The 18,133-nt window shown below is 33.3% G+C and overlaps 3 protein-coding genes across 3 annotated transcripts; all 3 read left to right on the forward strand.

Moving 5' to 3' along the window:
* Positions 1 to 431: 431 nt before the first annotated feature.
* On the forward strand, positions 432 to 2,647 carry LOC143344122 (chymotrypsin-1-like). The gene is made up of 4 exons (XM_076769882.1): positions 432 to 490; positions 1,085 to 1,458; positions 1,837 to 2,082; positions 2,426 to 2,647. Exons 1-4 carry the CDS (start codon positions 442 to 444, stop codon positions 2,567 to 2,569), a joined length of 813 nt encoding a protein of 270 aa, XP_076625997.1. The 5' UTR covers positions 432 to 441; the 3' UTR covers positions 2,570 to 2,647.
* A 1,507-nt stretch (positions 2,648 to 4,154) lies between these two features.
* On the forward strand, positions 4,155 to 6,388 carry LOC143344883 (chymotrypsin-1-like). Its single transcript, XM_076771447.1, has 4 exons — positions 4,155 to 4,164; positions 4,351 to 4,655; positions 5,642 to 5,896; positions 6,245 to 6,388. The coding sequence occupies exons 1-4, from the start codon at positions 4,155 to 4,157 to the stop codon at positions 6,386 to 6,388; spliced, it is 714 nt and encodes a 237-aa protein (XP_076627562.1).
* Positions 6,389 to 13,607: 7,219 nt separating this feature from the next.
* Positions 13,608 to 17,714, forward strand: Par-6 (partitioning defective protein 6). The gene is made up of 5 exons (XM_076765928.1): positions 13,608 to 13,869; positions 14,043 to 14,271; positions 14,693 to 14,820; positions 14,905 to 15,183; positions 15,281 to 17,714. Exons 1-5 carry the CDS (start codon positions 13,810 to 13,812, stop codon positions 15,587 to 15,589), a joined length of 1,005 nt encoding a protein of 334 aa, XP_076622043.1. The 5' UTR covers positions 13,608 to 13,809; the 3' UTR covers positions 15,590 to 17,714.
* Positions 17,715 to 18,133: the final 419 nt, after the last annotated feature.

The raw sequence follows: 18,133 nt of genomic DNA on the forward strand, positions 1-18,133 counted from the left end.
GTTTGTATTACTAGAAGTGCAACAAAAATAATAATATAAACAAGCAAGTGGTGATTTTATGTACAAAAATAAATCGAGAATGTGAAATAAAATTTTTTTGGATGAAATGATTTTTCCAAAAATAGAATGATACTTTAATATAAATATATTAAAATGATTAATATAAATGATACTAAAATTGTAGATACTATAAATATTAAATAATTAAAGATAACACGGATGTGCTTGGTTGGGAAATATTCTCCGTCTCGTAGATAAATATTAATGCGTAGACCTAAACCTATGATTTAAATTTGATACCATAGATTTCCATCGTTATCAATACTAATTATGAAATCAATATCAAACCATCCGTAAATCAATTGATAAAATCGATAGCAAAGTAATATATAAAGCTTAAATAAGTAACCATCTCTATCATTGCAGTAAACAACCTCCATAATGTCTTCCAACCTCGTGTTCCTTCTTATATTTGCAATTGCCGCTTCTGGTAAGTTCCATATATGAACATATTTATCAACATAATGTAGTACATTATTGTAAAATGGACCATTACTCTTTCCTTCAATTAAACACATTATAATTTACGTACCTTTGCAATTTTAATTTATACTTTTTAATGTTAACCCTTATACAAATGTTATCGTTTGCAAGTAAACACCATTTCCATTGGAAAAATTACAACTTCTTCCCCTTCGTGCTAATAGTTCCGATAAATACTACTAAATTGCATTTACATTTACCAAATCTGCTGCTATGATTATTTCGAACAGTTTTTGCATTTCAAAAAGTTTCCAAAAGGGGATTAGACTTTAGAATTACATCTTTCACTGTCTGTAATTGTTTACCATTGACTCTTGCGATATAGAACATAATATATCTCGCAGTTACTGTTTTTACAGTAATGGCTTTCATTAACAATTAACATATTTTTATACGTGTCATCTGCTGGGCAATAAATGTGTGGTGAATTCTTATGTGGTGCTCTTTGATAAATTTCCATCTCCTGATATGGATTGAAAGGATCGATCGATACCAGAAATCACAATTTTTTTTCTACAAGTGAACGTTTTTTTTCATGCAGTGAGCGCCGAGTTTCCTCAGGAGTTAATAGTTGCCGTCTACGCCGACAACAAGGAAATTGCCAATGAAACGCAAAAGCTAGTGGACACACAAAATGGCGAGCGAATAGTCGGTGGAATTAACTCCCAACCTGGTCAATTCCCCTATTTAGTGTCTTTGAGAGTACAGAACAGACACATATGCGGAGGTTCTATACTTAATAACAATAACATCCTCACCGCTGCACACTGTGTGACTGCCGCTGCGCCAAACATAAATCATATGACCGTTGTAACTGGAACCGTCTCTCTTAATCAGGGTGGTACCTCCTACCCAGTGATCTCTATGTATTATATCAAGGATTATGATGGTTCTAGAGACTTCGGTATAGTCAGGGTAAGAATCACTTAAGATATTAAGATATTAAGTGTAGGTACTAAAATCAATAAAGTATTATGTCAAGTAACAAGTCCGACGATGGCGATAAAATAAACTTGTCAAGTTAAAGCATCGTCTGACGAGTGATTGCGATCAGTTTTCGTTGAGTTATGTAATACATGTACACGTTAGAATGGACGAAGGTAATAAGAAAAAAGATTTGCTTTGAGCGTAGAGAAAGCAAAAAGTACGCGAGTTCGGATTTTAATTAAAATATGCAAACCGATGGAGTATTTAAATTATCAAATACTAGCTGTCTTCTTACAATTTGTTTAGTAAACGATAACACGTCCCGTACAATTTACGTTATATTTTAATGTATACGTATTTTTGCAGATTTCCGGCTTGATCAATTACAACGCTTATCAACAACCAATACCGCTTGCCACTAGCAGGCCACCAGCAAATGTCCGCGCTGTTACAAGCGGATGGGGTTTGACGTCCACTCCTCCAGGAAGTGTTCCTAATAGACAGCAATTTTTGAATGTCAATATCATTAGCACAGAACATTGCAGGAATGTATTCAGTGATATAACTACGGAGATCTGTACCTTGAATGTTGTCAACCAAGGTGTATGCAGCGTAAGTATCATGAAACAACTCATTTTACCACTACGAAGTCTCATCGCCAAATTAAACGGAACTTAAATCTTTATTAATTACCCATGACAGTAGCGAAATAATATCATTACCAGATCTGTTTCGGAAAGTTATTGATTGGAAATTTTTAAAAATGGTAACTGTATTATAGAAACTCGCGATAACTGATTAGAGAGAATTGGAAACTTAATCGATTCGTTAATCAAATTCAGTTATTACAGATTTCTGCAAAAGACCCTTATTTCGTACTACAAGATTAGTTAATAAAACTTATGAGATTTATATTATTAATTCTACTTGTATGTTTCTCTTTTGTTTTTTCCAGGGTGACAGCGGTGGTCCACTGGTTTACAATGGCGCGCTTGTTGCTGTCACATCTCGTGCTGTTCTTTGCGCAAAAGGATATCCTGACATTTTCTGCAGTGTCCCCAACAATCTCGACGTCATTAATGCACTACTTAATGCGTAGTTTCTAGATATTCACTCTACATCCTTTTGTTTACATAACGATTTTATTTAATGATAACAAACTGAAAACATCCATAACTGTTTTGATTAATCGAAGATATAAAAAAAGTTTTCTTTTTAATAAAATACGCGATACATCAACTTATAGTGGGGCACAAGAGCATCCTTTATAAATACTATTCAATTTATCTTCACCGAATATTTGACTCGCTAAAGAAAGTGTCCGAATATTCGATTATTAAAAAATTCTATAACTAAACCCAATTTTATGTAATATAAATAGCTTCGAGAATTATTTCACCCAACGATAATCAACGCGTTAATGACTAAAGAGATAAGGTGCCATAAACTCTAATAATTATCGCGCATCTTTTGATGATAAGGTGTTATCACTTTACGTGTTTTGTTCAAAACGAATGATAAAAATAGAATTATGAATTAAATGAAATTATTTGTCTATGAACGGATGTGAAAATGACGAAGAATGGAACGATGGTTTTGAACTTTCGATAGAGCCTTCGAACATTATTTAACGTGTTATAAATTAATGTATCTGAATTGGGAATAAAGAGATCCATAAAATTTCGTTTGAGAGTCCTTTGACACTAATAATATTTTGCAGTTATAAAATATCTGTTTTGAAAAATGATTGTAAAATTGCAATGTGTTTAATGTATTTAAAGTGTATAAAGTTGTGGCTAACGTAATATCCTAAAGTCATTGTTATGATATTTTTAATTTTTAATTTGTCGTCGCAATTATGTAATCGGTTTCCATTATTGCAGCACAAGCCCATTTACGTCACCGTATGATTTTTAATCAAACATAACTTCAAATATTTACATATTACTGCGTTAAAACAAATGAATAATTAAAACTGATCCATTTAAATACTACTAAAAGTTTAGTAATCGCATTACATACATGGAAACTTTTCTCTTCAATTAAGTGTAAAGATTTGTTTCGTTATCATTAGTCCCATCTGTTACTCAAGGTTCAGGACAAATATCACAGCAATATATAAACTGTGTCGACATAATGAATCTCACTTTCAAAAACAGTGCAATAGGAATATCAATCATGTTCTGCAATCTCGTTAGTCTTCTCTTACTTGTCATAACTTTTGGTAAGTGCGTAAAATAGATTTTAACACAAAATACCAGTTGTCGGTTATACTAACAATTGTGTTAGCTTTATTACATTCGAAAATGTAATATCTTGCAAATCACTTCTTATGAATCCTGTATTTACGTACCTTCCAAACGTAAGACAGAAAAAATGCTCTTATAAATAATTAACATAAACGATTTAAACGTTTAGAAAATTAGGAAGAAAAAGGAGGTCTGCCAGGTTTTTTAAACAGAGGATGATATCTTTTTTTAGTACATATAGTACAAAATCGAAGTAACTTAGAACACACGTAGTACCAATTTTTCTTTTCGCCTTAACTCTATAACTATGCAACAACAAAAAATAATAATCCTCCTTTTTCTTCCTAACGATCGTCCAAAAAGAATTTGTTTATTTTAAACATTTACTTTACAACAAAAGTGAAGTCGATATTTTCGTTAGTTTCTAAGAGATGTATGTTGCTTGGTACGAGATTAAAAATTCTTTGGCCATTTTCTTGTGTTTTTAACTCTTATAATAATATTTCTGAATGTAGTTCATTCATATTTCGTTCGTTTAAGGTAACGGAAAGTGTAAAAATCAATTCGAAAAAAGGAAACTGAACGCTTCGCGTTGATACCCTTTTTGTGAAATGATCTTTTTCATTTTCAGTAAGCGCCGATGACACGGAGAAGCTGGTCGGCGGTCACGATGCACAACCTGGTCAATTTCCCTACACCGTGTCCATCAGATATCAGGATTCACACATTTGCGGTGGTTCCATTATCAGCGATCACCACGTCCTTACCGCTGCACATTGTGTGAAAGACCTCATTAACTATATAAATGATGTGTCTGTTGTCACTGGTACTATCTACCTTGACCGGGGTGGCGAATTCCACAGAGTGGCTAACATGTTTGCTCACCCGCAATACAATGGCTACACGAGCGTCGACAACGATGTTGGTGTAGTGAAGGTGAGAGAACTTTGCACGAGGAATCAGATATCGCGCGATATAAATCAACCTCTGGTCAATCTTGAGATTCAATGTTCCAATAAGATGGATAAAATTCACTTGAAATAGAACGCAAAACTACACCAGATCATCTGGTACTCGTTATCTTATTTTGATGACGTTATACGCGAATCACAATATCATTTCAACAACCGCCAGGATTGCGTTTAGTGAAGTTGTAGCATGCTTTGCTAGGTGCAGATATTGAGAAAGATCGTAGGAAGTTAGAAAAAGAAAGGAGAGGGGAGCGTTTGACGACGGGGTATTGAGTAATCGGCCGAGGAGTGTGTACTTATATAGCAACGGAGGGATCGGTCAAGCGCTTGCGAGAGAGACAAAAGAGTAGCCCTCTGGTGGCGAGTACGGGAGGTGATTTCACAAAGTGAATACGATATTAGCTTCGAGACAACAGTTTGTGGTTTGTTGGAACAAACAAGAGACTCGGTAAATAGTTTTAGCAGAAGCGTGGTACCATCTTTAAGCCACAATTCGGAATTTGCGTAACTCAAGACCATGAATAGAACTTTATTAAAATAAAAATTTTGCATAGCATTCTATTCGTTCAACGCTAAGCATCGTTCGGTTTCATAATTGAGATTACAATTTTTATCAAACAAATAACACATCCATAGATATGTATCTTGCCTTTTATTATTAACCCTTTGCACTCGGAGACTTTTCTTCGACCACCTACCACCAACTTAAATACACTTTCTTACGAAATAGATAGTAAATGTCCAAGTAAACGTATCTTTTCTTTACATTCTCCGCTTATGTATTTTGTCCTATATAATCACTTTAAAGCAATAATATCGTTGTGTTTTCTTAGAATGTACATCCAAATTCTTTGCTGGATATCCCTTCAGAGGGGGCAGCCGAGTGCAAAGGGATAATATAAGAATTTTGCTTATTTCAATGGATTTTAACGCCAATTTGAATTTTTGCAGCTAACTCTCCCCATCGTTTTCAACGCGTACCAAAGACTAATCCCACTTCCCACTGCAGACCCACCCGCGAATAACTACGCTGTCGTATCCGCATGGGGTGGTACGGCTTCTCCTCCAAACGACACCCTTTCTAACGTACAGCAATACCTGTACCTCTGGATGATCAGCTTAGACGAGTGCAAAGAATACAAAAATCTCGACGTCCAAACTGACGCTATCTGTACTTACGATGGAGTAGGCATCGGCTTATGCCCCGTAAGTATTAAGAAACTCACATTATCATTTTTACGAGGCTCGTAATCAAATTTCTATATATTACAAACTTAATCCTGTAGACACTTTGTTAGTCAAACTGAAATTTAGATGTTTTTAAAAATTTATGTATCTCGAGTCTAATTGTAGAAAATTACAACGAGCTAAATTTAAAATATTGGCATTGAGAAACATTATTTTAAACGAGTTATTTCAAAAGAGTTAAAGGAAACACAAATTTAAGAACAGCCTAATTATTAGACCTATCGTAACGAAAGAGTTACTGGTAATAAAATGTGTAAAAAAATTAGGCTTTGGCTTGTATAATGTCTCTTAATTTGTCTTTTTTAGGGCGACAGTGGCAGTCCATTGGTCTACAATAACCAAGTGGTCGGTGTTGTATCTCGTGGTGTTCCTTGCGCCCGTGGAGAACCCGATGTTTTCACCGACGTCTACGACACCCTTGATTTCATCCGCGAAGCGATGCTGTATTAATTCATACTAGTGATGCTGACAGTATAACTACTTCTTAATGGTCTACTACTTAGTTAATGGTTATACATGTAAGATAATGTATTGTTTGGCGCGTTGTCAAAAGTATGCTATTTATGATTGCAAGTATTTTTTTTTTACTAAAATCTTTGGAAACATTACGTGGTGGAAAATGGTGAAGAAAGAATTTTGCGTTTTAGGTAGCCAAGTGCCCCAGTTATTGAACCGTGAATATTTTGGTTATGGATATAAGGGTTAAGTGCAAACAGTAAGGCGCTGAGCAGGATACGCATAATTATCAAAGAAACAAGTGATTTTATTGGATATTTTGTCCCGATACGTTCGCAGAAATAACACCACGAGTACAGACATCGCGTGAGTCAATGATATACAGCAGAGGTTCCATAATGGACCCCGCAGACGAGTGGGCCTATCTGGCTGACCCACACAGTCTGCCATACCAAAGACGGCGAGGACAGTGGAGCAGTGTCGATGACGTCATCATCCACTGACGACAATAATTAATCTCATTACGTAGCCGTATACACTAAAGCGATCTTATCGAAGAACTGAAAATTTTGATCCAAGAAATTTGGAATGCAATTTCATACAACTATTTCATATTTTCGATAAGGAATTTTTTTTTCGAAAGTGCGTAGGATTTCGGGGGTATGTCTATTCACCAAAAATTATTGTAATCGATCCCACTAGCTAAAAATAATTTTTTTAGAACGATTTGAAATTTTTTTTTTCGCCGAACAATTTAGGCACCTACCCCCTCTCCTGCCGATTTTTCTTAAAAATGTATCATTGAAATATATTCACTATTGTAGGTGTTATGGTTGTTTAAAAATATAAATACTAATTCGGTGAATAGTTCGTCAACTGACCGCCATCTATAAGAAGGGACGCTAAAATCATCTCCGAATTTTCAAGTCGGTATGGCAGTCAGATTGGGCTACGAAAGTCCATAAGGTGGAAGGTCTTCTCGTATACCTCGTCTGTGATATTATCTACATCACCGATTCCATAAAAGTTTATGTTTTAACGAATCAAAATAAGAACCACGAAAAAAATCAGTACTCTTGTAGCGCACTCTATGTTTAAGGACAATGACTTTGAGAATTATATCGACATCGGTAACAGTAATCAGGCAGTTGTAATCTGTTGGTAACGTTGCAAATGACACGAAAATGGTATGGAATTTTGAGACCCCATAAAAATGAGCCGAAAAAATACATTGGGTGAAAGATCTACTCGTATACTTCGTCTTTGACAATACTCTAGAATCTTTGATGAATCAATGAGAATCAAAAATAATCTAGCGAAAAAGCTCTATATTTATGATGACCTATGCAAGGCGGATCGCAGCCAATTTGCTAATATTATTTAGTTTTTAATTAATAATTGCATTAACCGGCTAAGAGTGATACGATTATTAATTAAACGTTAAATAATATTACCCACCTTAGCCGAATCCCATCCACCCTCCATTAATAAAGAGCTTCTATGATCAACGATCGTTGGTCGAAGAATCAACAAACGAAGAGAGTTGAAAGAATTTTAAAAATTTTTCTTCAAATAAAAATAACTTGCCTAACATAATAGTTAACCAAACACCTGCCTAACTATAAATCTAAATTCTTTTATTATATCAAGAAGCAATTCTAAATTCGCAGCCATTAACTCGATGTTACCCACGAAGAATAACTTTTCTATCATGGGTGACACCGATTACCAGGTCTCACAACGAGGAGGTTGCTGCGAGTGGAGACCCGAAGGGAGATAGATGGAATCAAAGTTCCATCGATCTTCCTTTTACATCCTTAGAAGCTAAATTACTAAACTAGAGAGATAGAAGGAAGCAATGTTCCTTCGATCTTCTAGTGAAGTTGTACCAAGTAATTATTTCGTTTGAAAAGGGATGAAGGTAAATCGAGGGAGTCGCGACGCGACGCGATACGACGCGATGTCGATCAACAGTGATCTACGCAAGGAACGAGATACGCGACACCCGAACCGAGTTACTGGTCAAAAGGGTCAGCTCGTGACTTCGGGATTCATATGACTACCAACCAACTTCAATCACAAATTTGCATAGCAGAATTCAAGAACAGTGGGAACAAATATCTCCAGATTATTGTAAAAAGTTAATAGAAAATATGCCAAAGAGAATCAGTGCAGTTTTGCAAGCAAAAGGGTTATGGACGAAATATTAAAAATGAATAATATATTAAATATTGTCAAATATTGAACGTGGTGCAAAACTGAGTCAATGAGTTCGTATTATTCATAAACAACAAGATGTTAATTACTGAAAGACTTTCTTATATTAATTCTAACTGTTATAAAAATAATTATAATGTCTATTTTTTGTTATTCTTTTATATTCCTAGTCATAAATAATGATTTATGCAAAACTTGTGGTCACTTATGCTCCTTACTGTATGTCTTATTGTATCGACTATCCGCGATGTCCGATTAACATTTATTTTTTTATTTCCTAGTCTTGAGGTACACTCCTTCAAAATGGAGCAAAATGTTAAAAAGATCGTGCATTAAATTTTAAGAGGATCCTTGTAAAAAGGCTTTAATCTTCGACTTGGTCGTGGTTTTAATGGGTCGTTGGTTATTCGCTGGTCAACAACGATTAGGTAACGGTCATCGATGGTCAACAGTGAGGCTGACATCAAGATCAAAGGTCCAGGAATCCAAAAGGTAGGGCCAACCGAAATAGTTGTTCGGTAGACCAAACTGTCTTTAACTGTCAACTTGGTCTCCGTAGCCCCACTCTTCCACCTTAGAAAGAGGTATAAGGAGTCACTGCTAGCGTACTCACTCAGTATCCCTGGGTCTCCCAGGGGAATCGGGTCTCGCGAATTCGGGGGCCTACCTCTGGCCATTAGTGAACTGAGCTGACCAGGAATGACCAGGAGTGACCAATGCTCACCAATGCTGACCAATGCTGACCAATGCTGACCAATGCTGACCAATGCCGGGCCGTTGTGAGTAACAGTAAGAATCCGTGAGTTGCATATGATTTTTATTCCTCCGGCCCCCATGTCGGTTAGGACGAAAGATCCTAACCGACATGGGTGACTGGTTGTATACGTGCTCTCTTTGGCAAGTGTAATGACCGAGTAGTAACACATGTATATTGTTTTATCTTCGGATCTTTTGCTTAAAATTCGAATCTTCTTGCATACCGCGATTTTTAAGATGACAAATGTCATAGTAGATTCAATTATTTTTAATTTGACACTCATTTTAAAATGAATATATAATGAGTACATACATCACTTTCTCTTGTTCGCTCGTTCTCTGGTTCTCGCTTTCCGAGATTATGTCTTGACTGAAAGGACCAGAGAGTTTTGCTCGATCACCTCTGTTTAATGGAATGAAACACGTGATCACCTGTGTAGTAGGTCTGATAACTCTAACCGCTTCAACCCCGGTGCAGCTTGGTTCAGCTTAAGTGGGGCCTTGGCGGAGGGATTATTCTCCTCTTTATCCGGAAAAGAGCATAACCGACGTCGAGAGGTCTTGATTCAGGTCCTTTCTCAGTACTAAGTCGGGTCCTTTTGTAATCGTGTGTTCTCTAGGACCCGGCGGTGTACGTAGAGAAGTAGAGTGACCAGTTTCAACCGTGACTTGATTTTCTGATAATCAAGGCTGGGGGGGATCAATTTGATACCCACACTCACTGCACGCTATGAGCACGCGTCGGGTCGCGTCGCGCTTTATTTAAGCGTGCGATGTTTTTGCACGCCGCGATTTTTAGTATGACAAATATCGTACCGTCGATCGAAAGTAGAGTCATGATTCTAATATCTTTTACTAATAATTATATTCATTTTAAAATTAGTGTCAAATGTGTAGTTTCCGATTGTTCTTTATATTTTTCAGTAATTAAATTCACTTTCATAATTGATTTTACGACTTTGGGTATCTTCGATATCGAAGATAACCAAAGTCTTTCTTTACTTATTAAAATATATCATTAGATTTACGTGCAAGAAGATATTTCGCGATAAATACATTGTAGAATCAAAGTAACATATATTATGTACTATTTTTACTTTGTCACTACACTTGCCTGGAGTTGTAGTATCTGTAGTTTTACGAATGTCAAATTTTTGTTTGTTCTATTTCTAATCTATTAAATTTCTGTTACAGAGCATATTCCTATGAAAGTTGTAGGTTTACAGAAGTAAGAATTAAGAATTGTTACAATTTTGTTTCATATTGTTTTGTTTGTGTTTCAGGAAATCATCGTGGGATAAACAGAAAATACAACAGAAACATCAAGGAAGTACATATTTTAATGTATTTTGTTAAATAATCAGATAGGTAGGATGTGAATTAATTTAGATTTTTAGTTAGGCAGGAGTTTAGTTGTCTGTATTAGCTATTCTATCAGGCAGGCTATATTTTGGTCTACTTCTCTGTTTTGTTGATGGGCATTAACAAATTCTTTCTTAGAAAACTTTTTTGTTGGTTGTTTACTTCGTTGGTTGCATTTCCGTTTATTGTTTCTTCGACCAACGTTATCTATATTAATTATTATGTCAGGCAGGGTTCTATTTAAATAAAAACTCTCGTTTTGGTTCACATACTCCCTTCGTTGGTTGTGCACCTTTCATTGGTTGCACTTTCGTTTGTTGCTTCCTCGACCAACGATCGTTGGTCACAGAAGCTCTTTTTTAATGGAGGGTGGTTGGGAATCGGTTAGGGCGGGTCTCCATTCGCAGCAACCTCCTCGTGGTGAGACCTGGGTAATATTATTTAGCGTTTAATTAATAATCGCATCACTCTTAGCTGGGTAATGTAATTATTAATTAAAAACTAAATAATATTAGCAAATTGGCTGCGATCCGCCTTGCATAGGTCATCATAAATATAGAGTTTCTTCGCTAGGTTAGTTTGGATTCTCATTGACTATACGGTCGAATTTCAAGAAAACATCCTTACATTTCTAAAGTCAACGCATTGAAGCGGTTAAAATTTGCACAAGAGTATTATAAAAAACCAATTGCATTCTGGAAATCGATCATTTAGAGTGACGAATCCAAGTTTGAATTAAAATCGAACAGTAGTAGTTGTAGTGATTTTCCCGACTCTCCGAAAGCCTATTACTACGTCTGTATTGCTAACGATGGAAGTCACGTACATACTTGTATTATTTTAATACGTTCTATAATAGTTTAATCTCGTGAATATTTCAATTCCTGCGTAAATATTGAACTTAATACATTAAAATTGTTCGAATTTTTCATTGTAAGAGTCGCTAACATATAGGGTGTACCGGAAGGGTGGTGAAATCGAATAGAGGTGGTTTTACGTGGAAAACTAAGTAGAAAAGAAAGAATAACATTTTTCTGTTTTGAAAGGAAAGGAAAGAATAACATTTTTTTGAAAGAAAATCTTCAACGAAGAAATGTTATTCTACTTTTTTGACTTGCTTTTGTACATAGAATCACTTGAATACACCGGACATACGGTTGTACGGACGTATCAATGAGATACATCCTTAGGTATTTTAATAATCTTGAAATTTTTAAATAACCTTAATCGATTGATTACTCCAATGAAATTAATCGATTACTGTCCAATTATGGACCGTACAGCTTTCATTCCGTTAAAAAATAATAAAATTTCTGTAATTTCATTTTCTGTCTCACTTCTTCTCGTGTTCATTTCTAAATCTGTTGGTAACGTTGCGAGTGACACGGAAATGGTAATGGAGCTCTAGAGCCCCAGAAAAATGGGCCGAAAAAATACATTGGGTGAAAAGTCTACTCGTATACCTCGTCTGTGGTGAAAGGTCTACTCGTATACCTTGTCTGTGCTTTCACCTTATGGACTTTCGTGGCCCAATCTGACTGCCATACCGACCTGAAAATTCGGAGGTGATTTTAGTGGCCTCTTCTCATGGATGGCGGTCAGTTGAGAAACTATTCACTGAATTAGTATTGATGGTCAAACAGTTGTAGTGTTGCGTAAATACATGCGAGTTGACTATGGGGAAGGGATTGAACTTCATTTCTAAATCTGTTGGTAATGTTGCGAGTGACACAAAAATGGTAATGGAGCTATAGAGCCCCAAAAAAATGGGCCGACAAAATACATTAGGTGAAAGGTCTACTCGTATATCTCGTCTGTGGTACGGCCATATGGTTCTAAAGTCAAGATACTTTTACATTACTCAAATTAATTATGAACCATATAACACATCGAGGCTTGATCCTCAAAATTAGAATCTGGAAAACAAACGCGAAAAGCTTTTATCGTTCGTAACACTAAATGGAACTATACAATTAATACAAATTATTTGCAACTTTAACTAAACAAAGAAACGGAAATAATTCATGCTTCGCAAATTACATATATTTACACAACTACAGGCTGTTTGCCTATTACACTAATTCAGTGAATAGTTTCTCAACTAACCGCCATCCATGAGAAGAGGACGCTAAAATCACCTTTTAATTTTTAGGTCGGTATGACAGTCAGTTTAGGCCACAAAAGTCCATAAGGTGTAAAGTCTATTCGTATACCTCATCTGTGGTACAACTGTTAATTGTAACTAAAATAATGCTGCTTTATGTTTCATATATTTTTACATATTTGATTAAAAGTTATAGATGGGAGAAAACTATTCTGACCCTCAAAACCCCCCGTGCATACGCCACTGTATTCCTTTACCTGAAGACTAGAATACCGATAACTACCTGAGAATTCTATAATTTTATAGTGTCTATTTCCATTAATCGAATCTACAATTTTAAATGTATATTATGTTGTTAAACTGAATGTAATCAGTTTTACGAACCTATAAATTAAAAATGAATACACTATACGTATATGTTCAATATGTAAATAAAAAAATGTTTATAAATATTATTTATACCAAGATTATAATGTTCTTATTCTTGACATAAACATAATTTAAATTAGATATTACAAATGTTTTATTCATTTAAAGTATATCAAATAAATTGCATTATTCTGTAACACTAATAGTAAAGATCAATACTAGTTAATTTTAGCAATTAATTACATATAGGTTTCTTTGAAAAATGGAATAATGAAATTCATAGTAAATCATTCATATTACGATAACAATTCACTGCGCAATAATTCGTCGTCTTTTCACTTTTAATTATGAAAATTAAACGATAAAAACCGAATTTAAATGCGAAAGTAATATGTTGAAATACCCGCTGCGTATGAGAGTAGGAGAAGACCGTAAAACTGACAATGGCGTCGAGTGAAACTTCTGTATCTATCATTATTCTGTGGTCCCAGTCATTCGTTCACCGTGAGTCGTTCGAGATTTGAGATAGTAAAAATTATTGCTGGTCGAACGGTGCGTAATCATTTTGGCGTCCTTACTTTCTAGTTTTTCCACAGAATTAAAAATCATGTCTAAGAGCAAACTTCACCATCAAGTTGACAGCAGTATTGTCGCGGTGAAAAGTAAAGTAAGCTACTTTCTAATCGCTTTAATATTTCTACTTTGACTTTTCATTGTCAAATAAAGAGAAACTAATCGTTTCTTGCCACAATATTCTCAGATATTTATATTCTACTCCTTTGTTTTATTTAACACTTCTATCTACGAATGACTTTAATTATTTATTTTTTTTTTTATCAGTTTGATGCTGACATTATAAGATTTTCAATCAACCGTAATGAAGCCATTAGTTACGAGGATTTTAGAAAATTATTGGCTGAACGACATGACATAGGTCCAGATTTGAGTTTTCTTATTTGGTATACAGATCCAAATGATGGTGATTTATTACCCATTAATAATGACAACAACTTGGCAAGAGCCTTACTTGCTGCAAAACCACTTCTTAGAATTTTTATACAAAGAAAGGGTAAGATAATTCATCAATAAGTAATTATGAGGTACAAATACAAATGGCATGAATATATATGATATACATATATAGCATTTTCTTGTGTTTTTATATGCGATAACATTCATTAACACCAATGTTTTTTAACACATTGTGGTCCATCAGCAGATTAAGCCAATTCATGTTGCAATCCAAACAAAAACAAAATCAACCGATTATGTTTATTAGATATATTATAGTACTTTGTTTAAGGTTAGGTATTAATTAAATACCTGATGGTTAGGTGTAAATTTTGCACTATCCTTCAATGATATTGATAAAACACATTGTGAGTATAAGTACAATGATTGAATATCATTAATGGACTGCAATTTGTTAATGACATGTTGCTATGGTATTCACATTTTTGCACATCAAATTTAGTTATTTTATATAATAGGAGATGGATTAGAAGACATAAATGGATATGGAACGATGAAACCAAAAAATCTAATATCGAGTATTCTTGGTGGCACACCTGGAAAACCAAAATCATTGGCTATATCTAACCCACACGATTTTAGGCAGGTATGTCTTACCTATGTAACTTCAACTTATATAAACTTTAATGCAAAATATATTTACTATGTAAACTTTATTTTACGATAACAGGTATCTGCAATAATTGATGTAGATATATTACCAGAAACTTGTCGTCGTGTACGTCTGTTGAAACATGGTTCTGATAAACCATTAGGATTTTACATTAAAGATGGAGAAAGTTTTCGAATTTTGCCACCTTCTGCAGGAGGTGGTATTGAAAAAGTTCCAGGTGTGTTTATCAGTAGATTGGTACCAGGTGGTTTAGCCGAAAGTACAGGTCTTCTAGCAGTAAATGATGAAGTCCTTGAAGTAAATGGTATAGAGGTGGCTGGAAAAACTCTTGATCAGGTAAGTGTAGTCATTAATTTTGTAATTCTCTAACCAAGGTTAAACCGAAGTTTATCGTAACATTTTTATAATTTTACTTATATATTTAATGTAATAGGTCACAGATATGATGATCGCAAATTCTTCAAACCTAATAATCACAGTAAAACCTGCAAATCAACGAGCGGCATTAACTGCTCCAAGACGTGGATCATTCTCACGAAATAGTCAATTGTCTTCTGGAAGTCATCAATCTACGCAAAGTGCAGCAACCGGCAGTGATGAAGATGCAGACGAAATTGTAGATTTAACAGGTGTGACACTGCAAGATGATGCAGCAACTTCTACTTCTCAACATCATCACTACCATCACCATCACCATCATCAAAACCATTTTAGTCATGATCAAGGCGTTCTACACTTATAAATGGCATATAACAAAGATTTCAATTTACCATGCTCAATTGAATACAATTGGATATTCATCTACAAAAAGGAGACATTTAGAAGTAGGTATAAAAATATAGCATGACAATAAGAAGCTGAAATAGTGGAGCAGATAAAGCATTACAGTGTCATGTGGTTATCATTTTATGAATCTAATTATAATTTAGCTTATGACACAGAACAAAGCAAATATGCTATTTATGTCGAAGTTATATTTTTACAGAAGATTTACACTAGTGCCTTTTAACATAATCACATTGGAACCACTATTTAATACTATGGATCAAACTTACTCCGTTAGTATTCACTTGAAATTTAAACAGTCAAAACTGAAAACAGTTTTCAAAATTAGAACATATTGAGAAATATACTGAAAATACTTCTTAGATAAAATAATTTCATTAAAAAGCTACTATTATTCGGAGTTTGTACTTGTTCAAGGATTTGTAGTCTTTATTTCAATAATTTTTACAGGAAAATAGTAATACTTGTAAAAAGTATTAGACTGTTAAATTGGTTTGAAACATACAAAAATACTACTAAACATACAAGACAAAATGGATACAATTTATAAAAAAGATAGAATTAAAACTGCGCATTAATACTTTGTTTCATATTGTTCACGTAATATTTTCTGTTAATTTGGATGAAAAATCTTTTAATATAGACAAAAATTCCTCTTTAATCTTTTTATGTGAACTATTTGAACAAAGTGTGTATGTGTGTATATGTATAAAGATAGTGATATAAATATTGACTGTGCATAAAAGTATTATTGGAAGGCAGCAATGTTTTTGAAGTATTAAAACAATATTTCTTAGTACTTAATATTTGAAACCTAAAGTGTACTTAATAAGAATGAAATGCCCTGTGGAAGAAGATACGATTTCAAGTGTAAGGATTTCCTATCTTTATAATGATCATGTTTTACAGTTTTACATATTAATACATAAATTGAAACATGATTTATCATTACTTTCATTAGGATTTTATTCATCGCTTCATAATGTATTCATTTTTTAATCGATTTTGATGAATTTTTTGTGTATATAATGCAGATAATGAAATTCAATAACTTAATTTATCGTTATAAATAGAGGCCCCTGTTCAATAATGGAAATGTATATAATAATAATAATGATAATAATGTAAGAAGGTGAAATGCTAATACAAACATTTCATTTCTAATCAAACAAGAGTAAAAAAAAAATGAGTGGCCTTACGTTTACATCATTCCAAATATTTTTTGCAAAGATGCAAAATAGGAATTATTCTATTATAATGCATTCTGACACGTCTATTCGTGTATGTATTCTGTTTATTCCACTGCATGTTTAGAGTGTTGAAGTTTTTGAATTTTAATTCCATTTTTATAAATGTTATTTGTTGTCTAATTGAGCACTAGATATTAAAGTATAATGTACTTTACAAATTTTAGGTGTAAGAGGAATTTTAAAGGATAAGAAACGTATTTATATAGATGTAAAATATTTTCATTACATATTTGTGCCTTCATAGTTTCATCTATGATTATAAAACTGGATTGTGATAAAGTATATCGCATTCCATTTATATAGTATTTTTGTAGTGCAAAAAATTACACAATGTCTCGCTCGTATGTATTATTATTTTAAAAAGAAACGTATAAAGCCTTTATAGTTATACATTAAAACATTTTCATATTTCTTTAATCATATTTTCTTCATAAACTGGCAAAGATATAATGTACATAAACAAAAAGATAAAAATCTTATTATAATACAAGTATAAATTGACTTCCATCTTACAATATTTTAATTGCCAAACTAGAAAAATATGTTTTCATTTTTCAGTAATAATTTCCAATATTATAGATCTTATTTCATGTTAATTATTCCAAATATAAATGAAATACATAAAAAAATAAAACAAAGTATTTTGTAATAACGATATTTATCTCATAAAGCATTACAAAAACCAGAATTCCTGTAAATGAAGGATATAAAAAATATATTTTAAAAAATTATGCAATGAATCAATATATGATTTTGTAATTAGAATTTTCTAATTACAAAATTATACTTGTTCTTTGGAAAGAAGAAGTACTCCAATATTATAAATCGGTAGCATTTTGTACTTAAATAAAATATTTATATATTAGTAAATAATTGTGTTATATTCGTGAGTTATTAATTGAAATATAGTTACTGTGCTGTATTTCAAGGTATATTAAATTAACGAAGTTTATACTACATTGTATTTTGTAACACTGGTATAAACCAAACATTACAAAATATATTACTTATTTGTAATAGTATAACTCTTTTTAATGGCAGCTTATAAAATAAAATATTTTATTCTATAAATAATTGAGTTTTATTAGTCACCTTTTATGTTATTCTTAAAATTAATCATTGTTTTCTGATGGTTACCATAGTATATAAATAGAAACAACTAAATGAATAATATGATTTGTTTTGTAAATTATATTTAAAAAAAAATGTTAAACTCTTTTAATTAAAAGAGTTATAAACTGAACAGAATT

The sequence above is a fragment of the Colletes latitarsis genome, chromosome 1, assembly GCF_051014445.1.
Source record: "Colletes latitarsis isolate SP2378_abdomen chromosome 1, iyColLati1, whole genome shotgun sequence".
NCBI classification, from domain to species: Eukaryota; Metazoa; Arthropoda; class Insecta; order Hymenoptera; family Colletidae; genus Colletes; species Colletes latitarsis.